Source organism: Penaeus chinensis, chromosome 9 (assembly GCF_019202785.1).
Source record: "Penaeus chinensis breed Huanghai No. 1 chromosome 9, ASM1920278v2, whole genome shotgun sequence".
Taxonomy (NCBI): domain Eukaryota; kingdom Metazoa; phylum Arthropoda; class Malacostraca; order Decapoda; family Penaeidae; genus Penaeus; species Penaeus chinensis.
Genome location: NC_061827.1, coordinates 35,523,230 through 35,545,729, shown reverse-complemented (window position 1 = coordinate 35,545,729; position 22,500 = coordinate 35,523,230). Strand labels below are relative to the sequence as shown.

General features: G+C 37.3%; 3 protein-coding genes across 7 annotated transcripts in view; 2 read left to right on the top strand and 1 right to left on the bottom strand.

Annotated features, from left to right (window-relative positions):
• Window positions 1–1,979: 1,979 nt before the first annotated feature.
• On the top strand, window positions 1,980–7,730 carry LOC125029140. 2 transcript variants are annotated; one of them, XR_007115154.1, is made up of 6 exons: window positions 1,980–2,083; window positions 2,433–2,583; window positions 4,152–4,247; window positions 4,560–4,756; window positions 5,892–6,426; window positions 6,593–7,730. XR_007115154.1 is itself a non-coding variant. In XM_047618963.1 (5 exons), the coding sequence occupies exons 1-5, from the start codon at window positions 1,981–1,983 to the stop codon at window positions 6,302–6,304; spliced, it is 960 nt and encodes a 319-aa protein (XP_047474919.1). In that variant the 5' UTR covers window position 1,980; the 3' UTR covers window positions 6,305–7,730. The 2 variants fall into 2 exon arrangements, 1 of the variants encoding a protein (XP_047474919.1); XM_047618963.1 differs by having other exon boundaries at window positions 5,892–7,730.
• Window positions 7,731–9,828: 2,098 nt separating this feature from the next.
• Window positions 9,829–21,102, bottom strand: LOC125028863 (lactosylceramide 4-alpha-galactosyltransferase-like). 4 transcript variants are annotated; one of them, XM_047618418.1, is made up of 8 exons: window positions 20,968–21,102; window positions 16,185–16,300; window positions 15,510–15,684; window positions 14,991–15,086; window positions 13,322–13,518; window positions 11,450–11,676; window positions 10,982–11,176; window positions 9,829–10,081 (listed from the first exon to the last, which is right to left on the bottom strand). In XM_047618418.1, the coding sequence occupies exons 1-8, from the start codon at window positions 21,012–21,014 to the stop codon at window positions 9,929–9,931; spliced, it is 1,206 nt and encodes a 401-aa protein (XP_047474374.1). In that variant the 5' UTR covers window positions 21,015–21,102; the 3' UTR covers window positions 9,829–9,928. The 4 variants fall into 4 exon arrangements, with proteins under 4 accessions (XP_047474374.1, XP_047474373.1, XP_047474372.1 ...); XM_047618417.1 differs by lacking the exon at window positions 20,968–21,102 and adding an exon at window positions 18,467–19,591 and having other exon boundaries at window positions 10,978–11,176; XM_047618416.1 differs by lacking the exon at window positions 20,968–21,102 and adding an exon at window positions 18,467–19,582.
• LOC125028864 (lactosylceramide 4-alpha-galactosyltransferase-like) overlaps window positions 21,035–22,500 on the top strand; it is an 11,565-nt gene continuing 10,099 nt past the window's right edge. Inside the window, exon 1 of the mRNA XM_047618422.1 lies at window positions 21,035–21,170. The gene's annotated coding sequence lies outside the window, so the exon portion shown is untranslated. The remainder of the gene's footprint in view (window positions 21,171–22,500) is intronic.

Here is a 22,500-nt window from a genome sequence, read left to right as displayed (position 1 = left end):
AATCTGTTGGTTTAGTTGGTTTAAGGGTGTGCTTTGGTTCAGCGGGTGCCCTATGACTTTCATCTTTTTCAGTATTTTAGAATGTCTATGGCTAGTTGAAGAAGTCTGCCTTCGCAATCATTAGTAAAAAGGTCAAAGAAAATGAGAAGAAAAGAAATGAAAAGAAAAAAAAAAAAGTATCCCCGGGAAAGGGTCCAGTTGTTTAATCCATTCAGTGACTGTCGTGCAGTTGGCTCCTCTGTGTGCGTGAATAACTAGGTGTTGTTGAGGTGCTGAGGACTCGTTCTAGAGTTTGGAAGTATGAGAGCTTTTTTATCTTATATCTCGCTTGTGAGGTTGGTTGCTAAGAGTGGGGATCAGAGGAAGACTCAGAGTAGAGGTGGGGTACTCTGGGACACGCTGAATGATCAGAAGTGGCGTAGGTGAGGCGGGAAATCCAAACACTGGCTGGCGAAATCAAAACGAACTCTTGGGTCTCATTTAAGGTAAATAATGTTTATCTGCTTAGATACTTTCGGTACATTTTTTACATTCAGTGATTTCGTCATGTAACAATGCAAATTATTCCTATAAATATATTGTTACAAGACACAGAACGAAGCGGAGGGGGGAGGGGGGCAAGAGGTCCACGGCGCATCTGAATCCATGATCCAAAGCAATGACGCAGTGGCAGGGGAAAGACTGGGCATCCCAGTATTAGAGACTGGGTGGTATCTGCGTTTGTGAAGGTGTTGGTATTGTGAGGTGTCTGTGTAATTTATTCGTAATTTTTTTTAATGCGTACAAACATCTGCTGCATGTGTGTTACGTGTGATACGTGTAACACCTGTATACGGATTCGTGAATGTTTGTAATGTCTATTTACGTATTTGTTTATTTATTATTACCTATTTATCTGTTTGTGTGTGTGATTTTGTAAATGATTACAAATCTGTATTGTTGTCTTAACATTTTGGAGCAGATACATGTTAACCTGTTTATTAATGTGCCCTGTACAGTGTACTAGTGAAATTGTTTGTAATCGTGCGGCCCTGTTTGAGCTGTAGGGGCCACATATTATCATGTAGTGTTCCAATGATTGTACAAGTGTTTGTAAGCTGTATTTCATGTCTCAGGGACCCCGTTGTTCTGTTGGCTTTAACAGATGTTGTGGATGCCAAGTTATTGGTTGCGTGGTATGGACATGTATCGGATTGGTAAATTTCTCTTTTCTGAATGTCGTATGCAAAGTTCTTTTCCACTGTCCAAGGGAATATATATCGAGTTGAACTTGTATGCAGTCGACTTCAGTATTATCAGGTCGAAATAAAACTCTGATGCTAGCCAAATTCTAGCATATGAATTCGGCGTAGACAATGGGAGAGCATTAATGTTTACTAGGAAGTTGGTGGCTCTAGGACGACGCCTTGCGGAACTCCAGATGAGTCGGGAGAAGCGCACTCGCGCGAAGACGCTAGAAAAAAAAAAAAAAAACATCTCCCAACAAAGGCCTAAGGATAATAACACTGATGGCAATAGTAATAGTGATGAAGTTGTACTGTAACTTGTGCGTCAGTCCTCGATGAGGTCGGCGTAGGAGACGGAACAATCAAGTGTGCATTTGGAAAGTTGAAATCGCCTTCGGTCCCCGCGTTTCTGTCTGTATTTACGCGATATAGGGGTGTGGAGAATATGTGGGAGGAATTTGTTAGTAGAAGATGGTCTGGAAACAATGTTGAGAGAAGTAATGAAAATGTAGTTAGATCCAGTCCATTTCACAGTCTAACGGGTTTGGTGGCAGCGTTAGTCATGCAACCTTCCCGCGTGACTGTCATGCATTAAGGGAGGTTTAACAGTGCAGTGGAAACAATGTCAGTGATGCAATATAAGGTTTGTTTTGTATGACAGGAAGTTATATATACAGACATTAAAGAAATATACACCTCTCAATTTTTAAAAATCTGTCTTAATTGGTATTATGTTTTCAGAATGTCTTCGTGCATGACACGCCAAAAATGCACTATTTTCTCCCTCGTGCTTTCCATTGGCTCCATCATCCTGTACAGTATGGTGTATGGGGACCAAGTTACGAGGTCACGAATTGGTATGTAATGTATTTCCTCAGCAACGTTTAGTATTATTGGTGCATTGATGGGAAATATATAATGATTTTTATTTGATTATCATATTTTTCTGTAGGTTCTAGAAATAATGTCTTGAAATAGAAAACGAGAGGGAGTGAGAGGTGAGCGAAGGTAAGAGAGAGAGAGAGAGAGAGAGAGAGAGAGAGAGAGAGAGAGAGAGAGAGAGAGAGAGAGAGAGAGAGAGAGAGAGAGAGAATGAGGGAGAGGGAGGGTGGGGGGGAGGGAGAGAACATGGAATCAGACTAACAAACACACCCCTTTCGACTCGCATAAAACTCAAACAAATAAAGCTATTTTTTTCATGAAAAGAGATCAAGCTTGACACTTCCAAAGAAGTCACAGAAAAATACCCGAAAGAGAACACACAGACGTTGGAAAGCTGGCAGAAAGAACTGTGCAAAGCCAATGTCAATGATGTACCTGAGGAATCGGAGACACTGACCCTGCCGATGCTTGCCAGGTAACTCACCAGCTACACCTGCTTGTGCACTTGTGTTCTGAGTGTGTGCTTCCACTGCATGACTCATCATTCTCATCTTCGGTGATAGAGGCATCTTCATTGTCATTTTTATTATTCTTAGGTTTCCTCTGATCAGGTTACAGGAGACATCTTTAAGAACAATCGATTAACGAGTAATGATAACAACAGTAATGATAATGATGATGATAATAATAATATTGATAAAATTATAACAAAAGAATTGGAGCTTATCATCATCAGTATTCTGCGCAAATTTTCATAACAAAAGAAAAAAAAAATGTTACCAATTTTTCGCTGTGAGTTAAAAAACAACTTTACTGCATACTCAAAGCAGACTTAAACTTTCATTGAGCTAAATCGAATGAAAGTGTGGAATAATTTAGAAACAGTATGTCAACATGAAATATATATATATATATATATATATATATATATATATATATAAAAAATAAAAAAAAATAACAACAGCAAAACTTAAATATAGAATATTACAACAACAGTTCTTGCCAGTGATCTCTGTAGTTTTGCCAAACCTAGGAACGCGAGTGTAATTGTCCCACACTAGTTCCGCTGTATCATACTTAATTAAAAGTGTGATACCATATGTATAATGGTATAAGCTACGACAGGTGTCTGCATACAAGGGATACTAGATAGCACAATAGTAAAGCGCTAGCGACAGTTTTCTTCGTCTAGACATAGTTCCGCTGTATCATACTTAATTGAAAGTGTGATACCATATGTATAATGGTATAAGCTACGACAGGTGTCTGCATACAGGGGATACTAGATAGCACAATAGTAAAGCGCTAGCGACAGTTTTCTTCGTCTAGACCAGTGGTTCCCAACCTTTTTCAGCTTGTTACCCAATTTAGCATGCCACATTAAGCATGTTACCCCTTTCACAAAATGTTGTCAACATTTATATATATATGGCTAAACTAAAACACTAGAGATAATTTCTTTTATTTATTGTATTAGTACATTTTGCATCTCTAATGACTTACCAAAGATGTCAAGAGCATCAGTGAGATGGTTGGAGTTGCATATTTGAAGCTAGTTGAGGAATTCTTGGCTTCGTGGTTGAAAGCATACTTGTGAAAATACTTTACGGTTACCACACACTTAGCTATATATTTTTTCTTTTCTAATACTGTATATTAGTTTTTGATATTTATTGTTATTTGGTTTAGCTTTGTTACTTACTTATAATAGGTTTACTTTACAACTTAGAATACTAAGACTAAGTTAACATTAATCCTAATACCAATGCTTACTTGATTTTCAGAATTCTTAACATTTTTCTGTCACCCCTCCATTACCCCCGAAAAATTGCTAAATTACCCCCAGGGGGTAATTTACCCCCAGGTTGGGAACCAATGGTCTAGACATATGAACAATCATAGTGCCTTTACATTTTCTTGCATAATGACTGCATGTGTGTCCATATTTATTGTCTAAAAAGGATAATAATCAAAGAAGCATTTGAATTCACCACTGCTGTCTTCACCATTATTCACACCGTAATCATTTTAATTCTTAATTAGGGACATCACGCCCAATGCAAGCGATTATAACGTGTACCTCGCGGAGACAAGCTGTAACCCTCGCCCACTGTACAGAGCGTGGTGTTCCGTGGAGAGGTAGAGTGAGCCTTGATTTTGAGATGTTTTTTTGTTTTTTTATGTAGGCGCAATAGTGAGCGATTTGTAATTCTAATCAGTCGATAGTGTTTTTTTTTGTTTGCTTGTTTTTTGTTTAGCTAAAAAAAAAAATAGCCTTCCATAGAGAGATCATAACAGATTTGCGATAATCGACCTTATGAGGAATCTCAAAAAAAAATCTCAACATCCAAGAGAAGTAATCAATCCGAAATGTTTCAATGTCAAAACGCTGTTGATTGAAGAGAGTACACACTCTCGCAACTAATACTTCTCGGTCTCCTCTCTACCAAGTTTCGCCAACCAGAACCCAACAGCGAAGATCTGGTACGTGGTCACCGCTCCGCACGTAGACGACACAGACAGGCTCGTCACGTTACTCAAGAAGAAGTACAAAAATTTAGATGTCGTTGGCGCCGATCTCAACACGATGTTCACCGGGACCCCCCTTGAGAAATTATTTAAGTCGGGGACCTGGGCCCACAACACGCGTGAGTTATCAAGTCTATTTTTTTTATCAGTATTTGCATTTTGCCATTAACTTCATCTCGTAAGATATCACAGTCAAGTCATTAGCCACAGATCTAGCACCAGTTTCATTATCATACCAACAAACTGACATCGGTATGGTTGTGATGCAATTACTATTATTGGCCGTGTTTCCTGGAGGTCCAATTTGTCTGAATCTTTAATTTAACAGCGCTGTAAATGACAGGTCAAAACTCAGCTAACACGCATTTCTATCTGTATGTCTGCCTGTGTATGTGTATCTCTCTCTCTCTCTCTCTCTCTCTCTCTCTCTCTTTCTCTTTCTCTTTCTCTCTCTCTCTCAAATAAATGAAGTGGAGTGATATCTCTAGATAGATGGTATATGGGGATAGCCTGATGTAGATTAACTGAGTGATTTAAAGTAAATTATGTGACTGGGTTATTGGTAAATAAAATATATTGTTACATATGGCCACTTAAACTTTTCGAGTTTGCTTCCGTCTCCGAGCATGAATGTTATGCAGCGTATAATTTTCAAAGTCTGTTCTTCGCCCAACACCTGGTTTTGATACTAAAGACGAGTTTTCTGATAACAATTCCTCGTGATTTTATTGATTCTAAAATATTAAAAAATAAAGGTGGACTCTAGAAGCACATATGTCAAATGACTTAGTTATATATATGTTAAGGAAGTGAATATATGGCTCTGGCAACGTGTTCCCTTTAATAACACGTATACGAAGTTATATATTAGCGAGTGAAATGCATAGTCATGCGACAGAGATGTAGAGATCGACAGAGATGTACAAATGTCAGAGATACTGAGATACATATAGATAGTAACATTTAAACAAAAATGTAGCCTTTGAGATGTGTGTGTGTGTGCGTGTGCGTGTGCGTGTGCGTGTGCGTGTGCGTGTGCGTGTGCGTGTGTGTGTGTGTGTGTGTGTGTGTGTGTGTGTGTTTGTGTGCGTGTGTGTGTACGAATGCATATATGTATATGTATATATATATAATACAAATACATCTATATTCACATACAAATCAGTGTCATCCAACCATTTTGCACCCAGTTGTACTCTTAAACACCTCAATGAAACGAACTCCGATCAACGTCTAATCGTGTCTCACTCAAAGCTTGGCCGGCGAACAACCTCTCCAACCTGCTGCGGAACATCCTGCTGTGGCTGTGGGGCGGGATGAACGCCGACACCGACTGCATCTGCGTCAGGAAGGTCACGCAGCTGTACAACGCGATCGCTTACGACGAAAAGGACAAGGTCGCCAACAACGCCATCATGCACTTCGAAGCCCGCCATCGGTTCATTCTCGAAACCATGGAGTACCTGAAACAACATTTCCAGGCGAGTTCATGGATTATATGGCCTAAGGAATTTTTTCCGCGGGGACATGTATTGCCAGGAAATGTATGTAACACTAGAAATAGCAGCGCTCCCTCCTCTGATCCTTCCAGGTGGCCAAGTGGCACGTCAACGGGCCAGGGGCGGCATCGCTCATCGCCAAGAAGGTCTGCGGAACCAAAAACCTGAATCAGATCCTTCACGAGGAATGCGACAGCGTGAAGTTGATGCCGTTGAGGAATATGCAACTCTATACCTGGACACAGTGGGGGAATTTCTTTAAGGAGGGAAAAGGAAGCAAATTCCTAGGGGTAACCAAACATAATATCTGCGCAGACACACCCACCCGCTTTAAGAAGATTCCAACATGAACACCTACTTAGTCATGCATACACACTCACACACAACAAAGTAGCTTGCAATATGAAGAATGGCTAGTGAAAGCGGACTGTCACTCACCCCCCTCTCTCTTTGCAGGAACACAAAGACGCCTACATCTTGCACATGTATAACAAACTCAGCAAGAAAAGTGCGGTTAAAATAGGCTCCGGAACCATCTATGACAGCGTTGCCAGCGTCGTCTGCCCAAACACGTACGAGGCTGCCAGACGGAGAGCGATCTTTTTCTAGTTCGAGTGGATGTTTTTGGATTGGAAGTTTATGGTCTGGATGTTTTTTTTTTCTTACTAGATGTTTTTATTTGACTGGATGTTTATGGTCTGATGTTTTTGAACAGAATTATTTGGTCTGATTTTTTTTTGGACTGGGTGTTTTTTGTCTAATCTTTTAGGACTGGATTTTTTTTGGACTATTTTTTTTTTTGGTCTGAATATTTTAGGATTGGTTGTTTTTGGTCTGATTCTTTGGTCTAGATGTGTTCGGTCTGATGTTTTTATAGTGTTCATATTTTAGGTCTGATATATTTTGTTCTGGATGTTTTAAGTCTAGGTGTTTTTGGTCTGGATGTTTTAATACTGGACGTTTTTTGGTCTGAATGTGTTTGGTCTGGATATTTTTGGTCTGATGCTTTTTTTTCTTTTTCTTTTTTTTGGTCTGATCATTTTTTATCTGTTTTTTGTTTTTTTGGACTAGACGATTTTGGCCTCATTATTTTCTAATTATTTTTTTGTATGGACGTTTTTGTCTGATTTTTTTGTATGAACGTTTATGGTCTGATTCTTATTTTTATTTTATTTATTTATTTATTATTATTCATTTTGTCTCGACGTCCTTGGTCTGATTTTTTTTGTCTCAATGTTTTTGGTTTCATTATTTGTCTGCAGTTTAAGTCTAGTTTCCAGAGACAAATATTTGTGTATCCTTTCATAGTAACTGGTAGTTAAATAGCACTGTGTAGATAAAAAAAAAAGTAAAAGAAAAGAAAAAGAAAAAGAAAAAAATATCATATCCTAGAAATATTTCCAGTACAGGTAAATAAACATGAAGAACATATGCATTGAAATAAAGTATTCGAAAGTTCCCAAGCTTTCTAAGGCCGTTACCCACTTTTCATATATATGTATTTAAATATATATATATAAATAAGTAAATATATATATAAATACATATATATATACATATACATATACATACACACACACACACACACACACACACACACACACATATATATATATATATACATACACATACATACATACATACATACATACATACATACATACATACATACATACATACATACACACACACACACACACACATTTATGATCCTTCTCCATGGCCCACTGTCAAGTATAATCCGTGACTACAGTGTCTGTTTACAGTTCTACATTCATTATGTTAATATAAAAACTCCATTTGTAATTTTTCTTTTTAGAAATATTAAAGAAATGTGAAGTTTGCCTTTTGATGAATCTAGCAAAAGGTACTACAGAATTAAATAATTTATTACACTTTACGTCTCAGTGTCTTTGTTTTATGCCAAGAACACAAAATCAGACGAAAAAAAAAAGTAATTACACAGAAAATAACGTCTGGCAGCAAGGCATTGCACAAACCGTCACTGAACCTGTAAATTCCCCCAGCCAGTGGTTTTATCTATCCATAGCCTCAAAGTATGGTCTCCGCATCTGTTTTTGCCTGCCCCTCTTTGGGAACCACCATTAACCCATTCGCCCCGGATTTATGTTCTGTCCCCTGTAGTTTTTGGTTAATTTTGTTCCGTACAGATGGCTCCACATGTGCTCAGCCGGCAAGGAGTCTATCAGTAGGCCCTAGTTACCGATACTGATTTTCCCATTCCTTGAATTGACGGGGAAATTAATACCATTGCTATCGATACTGTTATTATTGTTATTGATGTTATGATTATTAATTTGTCATTAAAATATTTTAGACAATGAAATGATACAAAAGACCCTTTCTTAAAGTGAAAGAAAAGGGTAAACAGGTGAGATAGGTAGTTTCTGATAACTGGCTATTTGGTTATTAAGAACTTGTAGAGCCATCTATGTGTAAATACAATAAATAAACGTTTATTACAGTGGGCATGGCATATATTCTTGCCACATGGGGCGAATGGGTTAATACGTTTACTATTACTCCTCGGTGGCATATTGGAACAATTTTAAGCAACTGAAACGCTAAGGATAAAAGTTAGATACACATATGGCAAGTGTTTTAATAGTTTTAGAATAATTCTTTGATGATAATGTAACTAGTACCATTTTCGGAAATCGTGTGAATAAGTTATTATGGATTCATTTCTGAATTAATATAATTTTTTATCGTGGGATTATCACATTTTGATTTTTATCCTTTATTAAAAAAAATTACACCAAAGCAGAATTAAAGTCAATAGGAATCATGTTTATACATGTCGTACTGAGAGTAATAAGATATTCAACATTTATTTAACCTACATTTACAAAAGAAAAGACAAAAAAATTGTACATACAAAGCCATTAGTGAATGGAAAATTTAGGGATAAAATGTAACAAATTATTTTTTTATGGTATGTGTTTTGTATTTCATAGTGATAATTTACACACACACACACACACACACACACACACACACACATATATATATATATATTTATATTTATACACACATACACATATATATCTATATATATATTTATATATATATTACACACACACACACACACACAGACACACACATATATATATATATATATATATATATATATATTTATATATATATGCATACACACATCAATGTATTTTTTTTCCAAAGGAGAAAGAAAAAAAGAAAAAGAAATGTAAAGACATGTGAATGGGGCCGAGACTCTTGGCATCTGCTTGTAAGGACAGTAAGTATCTTATCTTTAAAGATAAATAAATATATAAATAAACAAATAACAGTTAATATAACAGGTAAGCGATAAGGAGAATCATTATAGTATCATTCTCTTATTTTCCGGATTAGGGAATAATAATAATGATATGATAATAATAACAATAAAAGCATGACACGAAATACAGGATATTTGGATTTATTTATTTTTTATTATTTTTAGCTTCCATTTCATTATATTTTATTAAAATACAAGATTAAATGTTATTCGTTTTCATTTCTATCATTTTTTTTTTCGTTTGTCTCCTCTGTTTTATGTTATTGCGTGATTTCTCTTTTTATTCTTGTCTTATTGTTTTTTCAACTGTGTGTTGACCCCAAGAAAACAAAGCAAGATGTCCAGATAGGTACAAACTAAAATTAAAAAAATATTAAATATTATTAAATTTATTAGTTCTAAAAATTCGACATTCGACATCTGGGAAAATGTTTTACAAAATATGATAAAACAAAAACTAACATAAAAATATACTAGAAGAAAAATGCTCTACGTTTGGCAGCTCTATAAGTGACAGGACAAAAGGTTCTAGAAATGTGATCATAGACGTTTTTTGAACCTATTTTAATAGGTATTTCCTTGCTGAGTTTGTTGTACATATGCATAATATAGCCGTCTTTGTGTGTCTGGAAAGGGAAAATATGAAGGATTAGTATATTACTATATAATCACTAATATACTCATAATTACAATTGTCCATTATAAGTCAAATGCTTATATATAAACACACACATACACGCATATATATATAGACAGTATGTGTATTTTTTAAGCATCCATTCATTCACACACGCGAATAAGAAAGAAGAGAGAGAAAGAGAACTAGAGAATTAGAGAGAACTTTCAAAAGGGGTATTATGACATTGTTGTTCTACGTGTTCATATGTGTCTGACCAACCTTTCATATAGGAATATCCTCGAGATGTCAGTTTACGAACTATTAAACTGTACACAGATCATTTTTACTTTCTCAAACCCCTTGGTATATTCCCTACACCCCCAGCCCGGACAACAGCTGTTTCATTTGTAATTTTTGTAACTGTTTTAAGGCTACGAGGAGAAAAAAAAAAAAAAAACATGTTTGGCAATATAGCAGTATTCCTTGCAGACATTGTTTCATTTGTTTCATAGTATTATCTAAAATGGACACTTAGCGACCCACCGGTTGGTAACCCCTACTCTAGACGGTCTAAAAAACACATTTTTTACACACAACAATTATCTAACAGTAACAAGCAGTTGTGTGAATTTTTTGTGTTGTTTTGGGTAAAGCTCGAACGAGAGTCAACTTATAATATTGTGCAGGAAAAAAAATGTGTCACAAATGAAGCTCCAAAACCCATCTAACAAACAATAAGGGTTGCATTATTTGCGTGTTCGAGACGGAATCCGAAACATGTTTTTACACATTTTGGCCGTAATAGTGCGTGTGTAAGCTGTGCACCTACGAATGCATTTTTGTGTCTGAAGAGAGAAGAAAAGAAAAACACAATATATATATATATATATATATATAACTTACAAACCTCTATAAATTTTTCTGGTTCGCCCTCGAAGAAGTTTTTCCATTGGTTCCACCGAACTATCTGCAAATTCTTTAACGGAAGGAGGGTCACGGCACTGCATTTTTTTATGAAGACGTCATTCATGTTCGTGGCATTGCAGACTTGCTTCGTAACGGCCGTGGCTGTACCCGGCCCGTTCACATGCCACGTTGACACCTGGGAAAGATATGGCTGTATATTTTCTTTCTTTCTTTATCCATTCATTCATTTGTTTTTGTTTTTTGCACATTTCACTATGAAGAGACCAAGCATTGGTATCGATACATTATTTTAGTATTTCTTCCCTCCTGTATTTTCCGTTTGATTCATATCATTTGAAAAAGATATTCGCTTCTGCATTTCAATTATTTCTTTGAGAAAAAGAGATGTAAAAAACGAAAAAAAGAAAAGAAAAAAAACAATGACATCAACATTAACATCACGACTCACTCGGAAATGTTTCTTCATATACGACATCAACGCGAACGTGAATGGGCTTTGCGCGTCGAAATGCATGATGGCGTTGTTGGCGATTTGCCCGATCTCATCGTAGGCCATAACGTTATGCAGGCTCGTGACGTTCCTGACGCAGATGCAGTCGGTGTCGACGTTCATCCCGCCCCACAGCCACAGCAGAACATTCCTCAGGAGGTTGGAGATATTGTTCGCCGGCCAGGCTGGAGGGAACACATACGGGTCCAAGGGTGTTGGAATGGGGCTAAAGGGAGCTTGTGTGTGTGTCTGGGTATATAACTTTCTTAAGTTTCTAGACCGAAAACATTCAACATATAAAATAATCCCTACTCCGTCCCGGATTAGGGATATTAATGTTATTTTTCTTGATGGAGAAATATGGATTAATTATTTCACGACAGTAACTACCGCGGGCTCGGTCGCGATTTCACAAACTGCATATTCAGAAAAGCACATGGATACTAGGTGTTGCTAGCCGATTATTCATTTTTTATTACGTGGTAATAAAATCGATTCAAGCTGATGCGTGAATATTTTATCTAGATTATGTAAGAGTAATGCACTTAAACCAAACAACGAAGAAAATAAAAGTTATTCTGAGGAACAATGAAATTACAACCGTGACCAGTTTCTATTTGTGGCCTAAGGGACTTCGAAACTCAACTATTTTGTGATACTACTTTTTCCAAACCAGAGTGATAAGATGAAACTTCTTTGTAATGTGTAACCAAAGTTGGAAGCCTGAAGATCTCAATTTCCATAAAGCCTTATATTTCCCATTTTATTACCTTTCAGATTTCCATTTTCAGATACCCATGGTTGTGCAGGTGTCATAACAAAGGGACTATACACACTATTAACTCAAAACAAGAAAACTCACATGAAGCAACCCCACACTGTTATCCTGCAAACACCTGCGCTTTACGTGACGTATATATATTTCTAAACTCGCAAGGGACTGTACGTGAATATTCTGTTACAATATATGAGAATTTACGAGAATATTATAGATATACTACATATGTTTTCGGAGTTTATTAAAAGGATGTTGAAGTGAAGTCGCAACCAGAGTAATATGTATATATATATATATATATATATATATATATATATATATGTATATATATATAAACATACATCCACGAAAACAGTACGATTTCTTTTGTCTTCTTTATAAATGATATTAATGATATATGATAATAATGATGTTTAAAATACCAACACTATTACTAAAATAATGAATGTTATTAGTATCTTTTATTACTATTGTTAGTATCATTATTGCAATATCATTTACCATTATTATTCATATTACAGTGGTCAACACCAGCATTATGAATAATGACCTTAACATTACTAATATAGCATAGCAGTAATGTGGGTATCAATTAAGTAACTTATGAAAATGCAGTAAAATATTTATTTTTAGACAAATAGATTCGATGGGTTTTCATACACCCGCCGATGCTCCGCCCACGAAACTTGAAATTAATGCAGATATTTTAGCACTGCAAATAAGGCCTATGATTTCTTAATCTGCAGATCTAAGCTTGGTTGCGCGACTACAGCGTGTAACAAAGTGGTCGTGAATATGATTTTATATGTTCCTTTTAATAACATTGATTTCTTCGTTGTACGGTTTTCATGTATTATAGTTACATCATATAAATAAAACATAAACTTTTCAGATAAAGTTTAATTATGACATCTGCGTATGGATTTAATTTTGATATTCGACTAACATTATGCGTTCTTTGGCTCTACAGGTGTAAAAATTAGTACGTCTACGAAACAGGCTTCATCACTGCTTGAAACAAACTGCCCCATATCGAATAAACGGTTACTCACGCGTGTTGTGCGCCCACTTGCCCGACTTGAATATTTTCTCGACGGGCGTTCCGGTGAACATCTTGTCGAGATCGGCCCCCACGACGTTCAGGTTGCTGTAACGCTTTTTGAGGTTGGTGACGAGAGCGTCGGTGTCGTCCACTTGCGGGGAGGTGATCAGATACCACACTTTCGCCGTCGGGTTCTGAAGTGCGAAGCTCCACGGGCGAAACGGGAAGCGTTAGTTCGGTGGTGTTTGGGATCGACCCCTGCTTCTGGATATTCGAGAGCTCCTGATTGTGTTAGTTGTGGCAAGAAAATGATTTTTTTTTTTTCCGAAGCGTTCAAGGTAAGTGGCATGGATATGAGAGAGTGGGAGAGGGAGAAGGAAAGGGAGATAAAAAGATAGAGAGAGAGATTGGGTCAAAGGAAAAGAGGAAGAGAAATAGAGAGAGAAAGATCAAGATTTTAAGGAAAGGAGTAATTGAAAGAGAGAGACATGGAGAAGCAGAGACAAAAATATGGTCACTCATAACATCATATTACAATGTATATATAAATGAAAATTTAAACTAGACCAACAAAGAACTATCTAAGGTTAGGTACCAAGCACTGACGGACAAAGGCAATAATTTCCAAGATTGGTAGTGAGTGTACTTCAACACACATGGCCGTAATTAGTCCTTTCCTACAAGCCTGTGGGAATCAGAAGGCCACATCCGAGCGCGGAGGGTGAAACACCCAAATAGTCATATGTGCTGAAGAGAACACTTGAAAAGCATCAAACTCTGCAATAAGACACAGAAGAACGGCGCAGCGCCCTGACATCGGCCGGCTGCTGTGGTCTCCAAGTTACAAACCAATAAGGGAAATAATGCAGAAAAACAACAACGATAAACTGCCCAAAGATAAACAGCACGAAATGGAACTGTTTTCCAGGAAATGAAGCTTAAATGAAAATAAAAATAAAAGGTGGAAAGGAGTAGCGCGAAAGAACGACTAAGGATGTCAACTGGAGAGAAATCTCTGAAGGGAAAATTTAAGGAAAGATAAAAGCGAATCCAACTAAAAATGTCTAAGGAAGACCTAGGAAGTGAGATCCGTCAAGGCTGAGAAAGAGAGAGAGAAAAAAATGTGAAAGCAAAGGTCAGGACAACAAAGGCTGTTCTACAGATTTGATAAATCATGGTAATGTGTAATGACAATAGCTTTGAAAAACAACTATAGGAAAGTCTGAGAACAGGAAACATACTTAAGAACAGCGAGTGCAGCTAGACTGATTTGATAACGTATGAAGATAAAGAGAAAACACACACACACAAAGAAACAATACATAGGAGGAAAAAAGGTAAGGAGAGAAGAATGAAGTTGGAAGAGAAGGTGATGCAAACTTTACAGCAGAGTGTGAAATACCCTTTGAGAAGGCCACAGCTGCGTCAGTAAAATAGCTTATTATAAAGTTAAAGTAGTACGCTCCTTCGTGAGACTAGATGAGTCAGATACACAAACGGAAAAAGAAGAAAAAGAAAAATGGAAGGGACAAGGGAACAAACAGACTCATAAACTGCTCTTGGTATTCAACACATCTCCAGGACAAGATATAGATTATTTTTTCTGAGCTTTTCATGAAAGTTCTCAACACATAAAAAGGGAACACACGCGACTCTTCTTGCAACATGGCTGACATTACCTCTCGACGGAACACCACGCTCTGTACAGTGGGCGTGGGTTGCAGCCTGTCTCCCCGAGGTACACGTTATAATCGCTTGCATTGGGCGTGATGTCTCTGCAGGATCATGCAACGAAAAGGTACAGTGAATTGGTATAAACTTGCCAATAAAAGTGACGAGAGGAACGAGGTATGATACCAGGTTTAATGAATACAGTAAACACGATAGGGATAATATTGATAATTGTTATGATAGAGATAATTGCGATAATGAATGCGATAGGGATAAAAAAGATAATTGGGACGATAGGGATAATAGTAATAGTAATAATAGTGATTAGAACAGTAATAACGATAAAGCTTTCAGGCTGTTGAGCGCTTAATGTAAATTACTGAATTGTCAAATCTCGCTGGAGATTTTATCTCATATATTAGAGATGAATCGCGGTTTGGATTTATTCAGCGCATAATTCAATGAAAAAAACTAATTCCCTGCAATGATATTTTCCAAAACGTAAAACAGATTCGTGAGTAATTTACCTGGAAAGCATCAGCAAATCCATCATCTTGGAATCCTCAGGTTGTTCGAGGAAAGCCGATTTGCATAGATGTTTCTGCCACCACTCCACTCCCCTCACCCCGCCCGCGCCCGCCACGCGCTGCTCAGAGAGGGGCGTCTGAGGCGAACCATTTTCGGTTCTGTTGAGCTTGCCATCTTGAAAGGAAATGAGACACATATATATGTATGTGTATATATATATATATATATATATACATATATATATATATATACACACACACACACACATATAGTATATACGTGTGTATACATATATGTATATATACATATTACACACACACGCACACACACACACACATACACACATATATATATATACATATACATACATACTTATACATTCATACACAGACACTCTAACACACACACACACACACACACACACACACACACACACACACACACACACACACGCACACGCACATGCACATGCACATACACATTCACATATATACACACATATATGTATATATACATATACATATACATATATACCATATTTATATATACATATATATATACATATATATATATATACATATATATATATATATATATATATATATATATATATATATATATATATATATGCATTTCCATTTCCATGCGAAACTAATCATGATTAATTTACTTACACGCCAAAGCTTCCCTCCATTGAACCACAGGCGGGTAGATGATCCAAATACTGTTACAAACTACGAAGAAAATGAACAGCTTGGTGTAGAACCGATTGCCCATCCGACAAGAACAACTGTGGAGGAAGGAACACATGAGATATATTGTGCAACCTGGGTGCTATTGTTGCAAAATAAGAAGGGTGTATTTAAGTCTATTCTCATGCTCGCAAGTAACTCTAAAGAAAAGAAGAAAGAAAAATATGAACAGTCTTCGAATCCTACAACACAGTAGTTATCGATCTGTTATCGAGTTTATATTCCTTATGTGAACTTAAATAAACAATATAGTTAGGACTTCGAATAAGCACATGAATTATACAGTCTAGAAGAGATAAAGGCAAAAGGAAAATATACATAAAGATTAGAAAGTCCATTGGATTTATGCGAACATAAAAAAAGGAAAGTTGCTGAAAGGTACTCTTACTCTAAGGATAGTGACAAAACCCGATCCAAAGGGATCTTTTTCAAATGATTCCTCATACTGTGCTTTTTATTCAGTATTATTATTATTTTTTTTTGACTTCTTTGAATTCCTTTGGTGTGACTAGTATTCTTCCTTGGTGATAATGTTACGGGGCCGAGTGTTCATCCTTTTACCACCTTGGTAATTGCATCATAAGGCGTGCCTGTCCCTGGTTGCATAATTGAAGGTTGAGTTGATTTTACTGTCTCTTTAAGTGCAGTGACATGTCATTCAGTAAGACCTTATTACATTCACTATCGTTTGCATATAAGGTAATTATGTTATTCCTTAATTTTCTCTCTATATATGGCATTGAAATAATTGTGAATTCTAACAGAGGCAGAGATTGAGATGAAACTCGGATAAAAACCTTGTCTCATAACTTTGTGTTGTTTAACCATAATTGCATGAAACCTATATGAAGTTTTGATGAAAGCACGTTGTTCATCATAGTGTGGCTTCTTCGTTCGCATAATATACTAACACTGACAACCATCTCCACAGCCCCTGTGAAAAACTGGCATCCACAATTATTTCAATGCCATATATAGAGAGAAAATTAAGGAATAACATAATTACCTTATAGGCAAACGATAGTGAATGTAATAAGGTCTTGCTGAATGACATGTCACTGCACTTAAAGAGACAGTAAAATCAACTCAACCTTCAATTATGCAACCAGGGACAGGCACGCCTTATGATGCAATTACCAAGGTGGTAAAAGGATGAACACTCGGCCCCGTAACATTGTCACCAAGGAAGAATACTAGTCACACCAAAGGAATTCAAAGAAGTAAAAAAAAAAAATAATAATAATAAATAAAAAGCACAGTATGAGGAATCATTTGAAAAAGATCCCTTTGGCGAACACATAACCGCTTGACGTAAAGAGGTCCACCACCAGCTGAAGGACACAAGACGAGAGAAATGAATAGAAACAACAGAAAATACTGACTTGAGAAACAATAGTTGAAAATAACCTCTGCAACCGGTAATGTTCCACGTACAGCTGCCGTCCCGCCGAACCAAATTGCCTGTAAGCTCATAAGGAACAAAATGCCAAAAGAGAAAAGCAGCGCTCCGAGAACATCAGAAGAGAAGTAAACGACTTAAGACCATCAAAATGAGTTTGCTTCCTTCCAGCACAGGAGCTCGACGATGATATTAGATAGATGATACCAGGAAAGGCAACTTAAACAGCTTGACCCTAGAGCAAGAAACTGGCTCTTGCTGATCTACAACAAAAGTTTAGAAACTGCAACCGTCCCAGCCATTTGGAAAAGAACTAGAGTGGTTGCATAAAGTCTCCATACATCCAAAAAATTACTTACCGATATCCCTCCTTTGCCACCTATACAAATCATATGAAAGCCTGCTTCTGTTAAGCATATCTCCAATCACCAGACAGCAAGTAACACCAGATCAAGGTGGCTTCATACCAAGGCACTCTTGCTGTAATTAAGTTTTGAGCCGAACACAGTATATTGGAGATGGGTATGAAGCCACGCTTACAATAAGAACCGTTATTGTTGACCTGCCAGCAAATTAAAGGTAAACCATCCCCAAGGCCTGCACTATGCTGCCAGGCCAGCATCGCTCAAAAAAAGAAAAAGAAAAAAAAAAAAGAGACACCCCCTTCACAGCCATCAACAAGAATGATGATGCCTGAAGTTATGGAATTTTTTTGTCACTATAAAAGAACTCTAGGATACCAACACCTCAAATGAACGGATCAGACAATGGTCCATAACAACACCATGGCCAGACCAGTACCCACCAGTGCCAACAACAGGGGCGTTTCCTCAACAGCACAGAACAGTGCTGTTTGCGTAACCAAGTTGTGTCCACCAGAGATAAAGGGGAAACACAGATAAGCCCAACAGCCCCGTGGTGAGGTCCAGACCATGGGTCTTTTGGGTCCGAAGTGCTTTGAAGCAGACTTAAGTAATGTCTCAGACCTCGCACTACACTGGTTGCGTCTTCAGGACAACGTGGTATGACGATGAAACGGCTCATCCTGCAAAACAGGGCTGATTTGCTGAACAAGCACTGAGGGTAATCAATGTTTTCCTCGGAAGTACTAATTGTAAGGGTATCTTTGAGGTTATCTCTGTCCTTCTGAAATTCAGCATCTGCAGGCACTTGATTGCTCCGTGATGCCCAATACTTGTTACCAAAATAGTTTAAACCAATACATGATATATTTAAGCGATCGAGTTTTACTCCTTCAAGCATATGGCAACTACTTTTTTTCAGGCACGTATTTCACAGATCGCCAGTGACAGATTTCTTCTACTTGTAGATCTGATAATGTTGTTGAAGGATTTTGGTACCACATTAGCTTATTTTCAGTGTGCAGGAACTCGATTTCATACGTGGCTGCAGTCTCAATGACTCAAATAAGACGCAGCCAGTGACTAGCGTTTGTATAGGCAACCACAAAACAAGTGTCAGATAGATTACAAGACAGGTGTTAGAAACAACAGCAAAATTTTACACAACAGATGCCGGAAATCACGGACCAGATGCAACATTAAACGATAGGACAGCTGCTGAGTTTTAAGTTAGTGGTTCAATTTTGGTTGAGAAACTTATACAGCTAAATAGCACAACACTGGAAACGGACATAGGAAACCTGAAGCCTTATACACAAGGAATTCTCTCTGATCGCTTACACACACACACACACACACACGTGTGTTTAATATACATATATACACACAATCAACCATACACACGGAATCACACATGCTTTGTTTAAATCACGTATATGATTATTTGGTTTGAATTTCCCAGCTGAAATGATATAGTCACTCCCTCCCCCAACAAAGACCAACAGCTTTGTTGAAATATACGAATATGTACTACATATGTATTTCACATATCATAAATAGAGATATACATATAGCCTTATACACACACGTGCAATTATTTGTCATACTTTGAGCGGTATCACACACACACACACACACACACACACACACACACACACACACACACACACACACACACATGCCACGTAGAAACATTACAGGTATTCTGTGAAGGCAATCGATCAATATCCCATGTTGCTTTTTAATTCTTTATAATGATAAATGGTAATAAAGATATGCCTGAAAATAACGCATTAACACATGTGAGAATTTCTCTTGTCAAAGATTGTTCATCGTAAAATTCTCCAAAGAAGTGTAATGCGTGTTAAAAAAAGGCTTATCTAGGGGTAAACTATTAAGAACCGCTAACACAGAACTAAGAAGGACGAAATTTAAAAAATGCATAGTTTCCATGAGTAATTAAGGGCAAATAGGAGGCAGCAAACTGTAACTGTGACTCGCAAGACAAATGGAATCTAGCTTTCAAATAAGTCTTTCATACGTTCCACTGAAACTCGTCTCAGAATCCCTTGTTTTTTTCGGTAGATAGATCGAAAACTCAAACAGGCCATTGGGATCACAAGCAACATGTCCGCCAGCGCCAGCATTCCATGAAAAGTAAACAGTACTAGTCGCCTAATCAGGAAACGTAATCACACAAGTACCTTATCATAAATAATATGTTATTATCTTGTACTGACGTCTGTTTCATTTTTTTTTCTGTGCGGTTTCTTTTTAGTGTGTGTTTTGTTGTCGTTGTGGGCGTGGGTGTGTGTGCGCGCGTGTGTGTATGTGTGTGTGTGTGTGTGTGTGTGTGTGTGTGTGTGTGTGTGTGTGTGTGTGTGTGTGTGTGTGTGTGCACTCGTGCATGTGTGAGTTTGTATGTACGTGTATTTACGTATACATAAATGTTTAAGTATACACACATATATATCAATATATATATATATTCATATCTAACTCTACAAGGTATATTTATATATACGTGTGTGTGTGTGTGTGTGTGTGTGTGTGTGTGTGTGTACATATAAGAACATACACACACATACATGTCTGTGGACGCATATGCGTGTACGAGTGTCTAGTACTTACGACCGTATGCCACGTAGGCCCCGAACAGGTGTTTTATGAAAATAATGTGTTTGTTTCTCCCAGCCGAGCTCCCCTCCTACACATGTTAGAAACGGATTGAAAATGCTGATAGAAATAAATAGTGATTGAAGTGACTTTCAGATATAACAAGCTAGTGGCAAATGGGCGATGATAATGAAACTAAATGGCTCTGAGTATCATGATCACTGATCCACAGGAACCTGATAGTCCCGACGTCCCGTATGTCGAGCAGTGTATGTATGAGTATAAATGCAAGCTTTTGTCTCACGGCGAAATGACACTGATAATTTACCTGGGCACACAAAACGCTATTGTCTGCGAATGAGCTTCAGATTTCATGGTAAAACACAAACTAGCAATGGTTTACCCGCCACATCCAGCTATCACAAGGGCTGCCGTGATACTGATTTCCCCCCTCTCCCCCTCCCCCCTGTAGATCTAAGAGGGAGGGATTCGCCAGGTGCACAGAGAGGAGTAAAACCCATTCACCCACAGGTACGGTATTTATGAGTATGCTACGGTAAGATTCAGGTACGGTGAAATTAGCAGGACTTCGTACCGTGCCGTATTTTATATGGTGCTTTTGTTGCCACGATGGATGAACTTGTAGAAAACGAAGAGATAAGCTAATAATAATAAAAATAAAAATACATTCAGTGTGTATAATACTGTAAGTGTGTGTACAGAGAAACACACAAACACATATACACATATATAATATACATATATATGTATATAAATGTATTTATGTATGCATACATACATATATAAATGTGTGTGTGCATGTGTATACATATATACTTATATATACATATATTCATATATACATATACCTACATGTATATATGTACATAAACATATACATATATATACATACATGTACATACACACACACACACACACATATATATACACATATATATATGTAAATATACATATACATATATATACAAACATGTATATATCTATCTATCTCTCTATCTATCTATATATCTATATATATATATATATATATATATATATATATATATATATATATATTCAGCGCATACACATGAAATTATGATACGTTATTTTAGGCAAGTACGGAGTACAGAAAAAAACTATTCCGTAGTCTTGCCTACGAGTCATAGGTAAGTAACGATACACGTGTGGCTTTTGGGCGAGTAAACAGCGGAAATGGTCATGGGATAGGAGTCTCGCGGAAAAAAAAAGTCCAATAGACAGCCATAAAACCCAAAAGGATCGCAGTCCTAAAGATAAATGTAAAAAAAATAACCTAATCTAGAAGCGCACCGATTCAGAATGAATAATTAAGCCTCGTAATGTTAAGTAATAATGTTCTCTGATGTGGGCCGTTATTAACATTCACGTTCGTGACACAACGTAAAACAACAACAATTGTGCTATAAACGACGTTCATCTTTATTACGCTCTTATTTGGGTTCATTTCGACTGTTCGATGTTGTGAAAACAAATGGAAATTTACGTGAATGCTAAAGTAAGATAGAAGAACGAATAAATAAACTGTCAGGGTTCGTTTTAAGGAATCAGAGCGGTCAGGTCAACGGAAACACACCAGAGGAAACATACACAAGGTTTTAATGCTAAAGGGCACGTTTTACACAAGAAACACAGGATATTTACAAAACAGACAGGAGAAGGATCCAGCGGAGCAGGCGGAAAGAAGCACACACGTCAAAGTCACGGGACAGCTGCTGAATTTCTGACAGGTGCTCCCCAACACGGCGAACGAGCCAATCGCGAGAGGCCTGAGCCCGCCGCCCAGAGTGAGGTAAACACCGCCGACGGTCCAGAGTAATCA

Coding starts and splice junctions, on each gene's coding strand:
- LOC125029140 (XM_047618963.1), top strand. CDS start 1,981: ATGACACGCCAAAAATGCACTATTTTCTCCCTCGTGCTTTCCATTGGC. Junction 4,248..4,559: donor GCGTGGTGTTCCGTGGAGAG/GTAGAGTGAGCC, acceptor CTCTCTACCAAG/TTTCGCCAACCAGAACCCAA. Junction 4,757..5,891: donor GACCTGGGCCCACAACACGC/GTGAGTTATCAA, acceptor TCTCACTCAAAG/CTTGGCCGGCGAACAACCTC.
- LOC125028863 (XM_047618416.1), bottom strand. CDS start 18,924: ATGCTTGAAGGAGTAAAACTCGATCGCTTAAATATATCATGTATTGGT. Junction 15,685..16,184: donor ATGGAGGGAAGCTTTGGCGT/GTAAGTAAATTA, acceptor TTTCCTTTCAAG/ATGGCAAGCTCAACAGAACC. Junction 15,087..15,509: donor GATTTGCTGATGCTTTCCAG/GTAAATTACTCA, acceptor ATGATCCTGCAG/AGACATCACGCCCAATGCAA.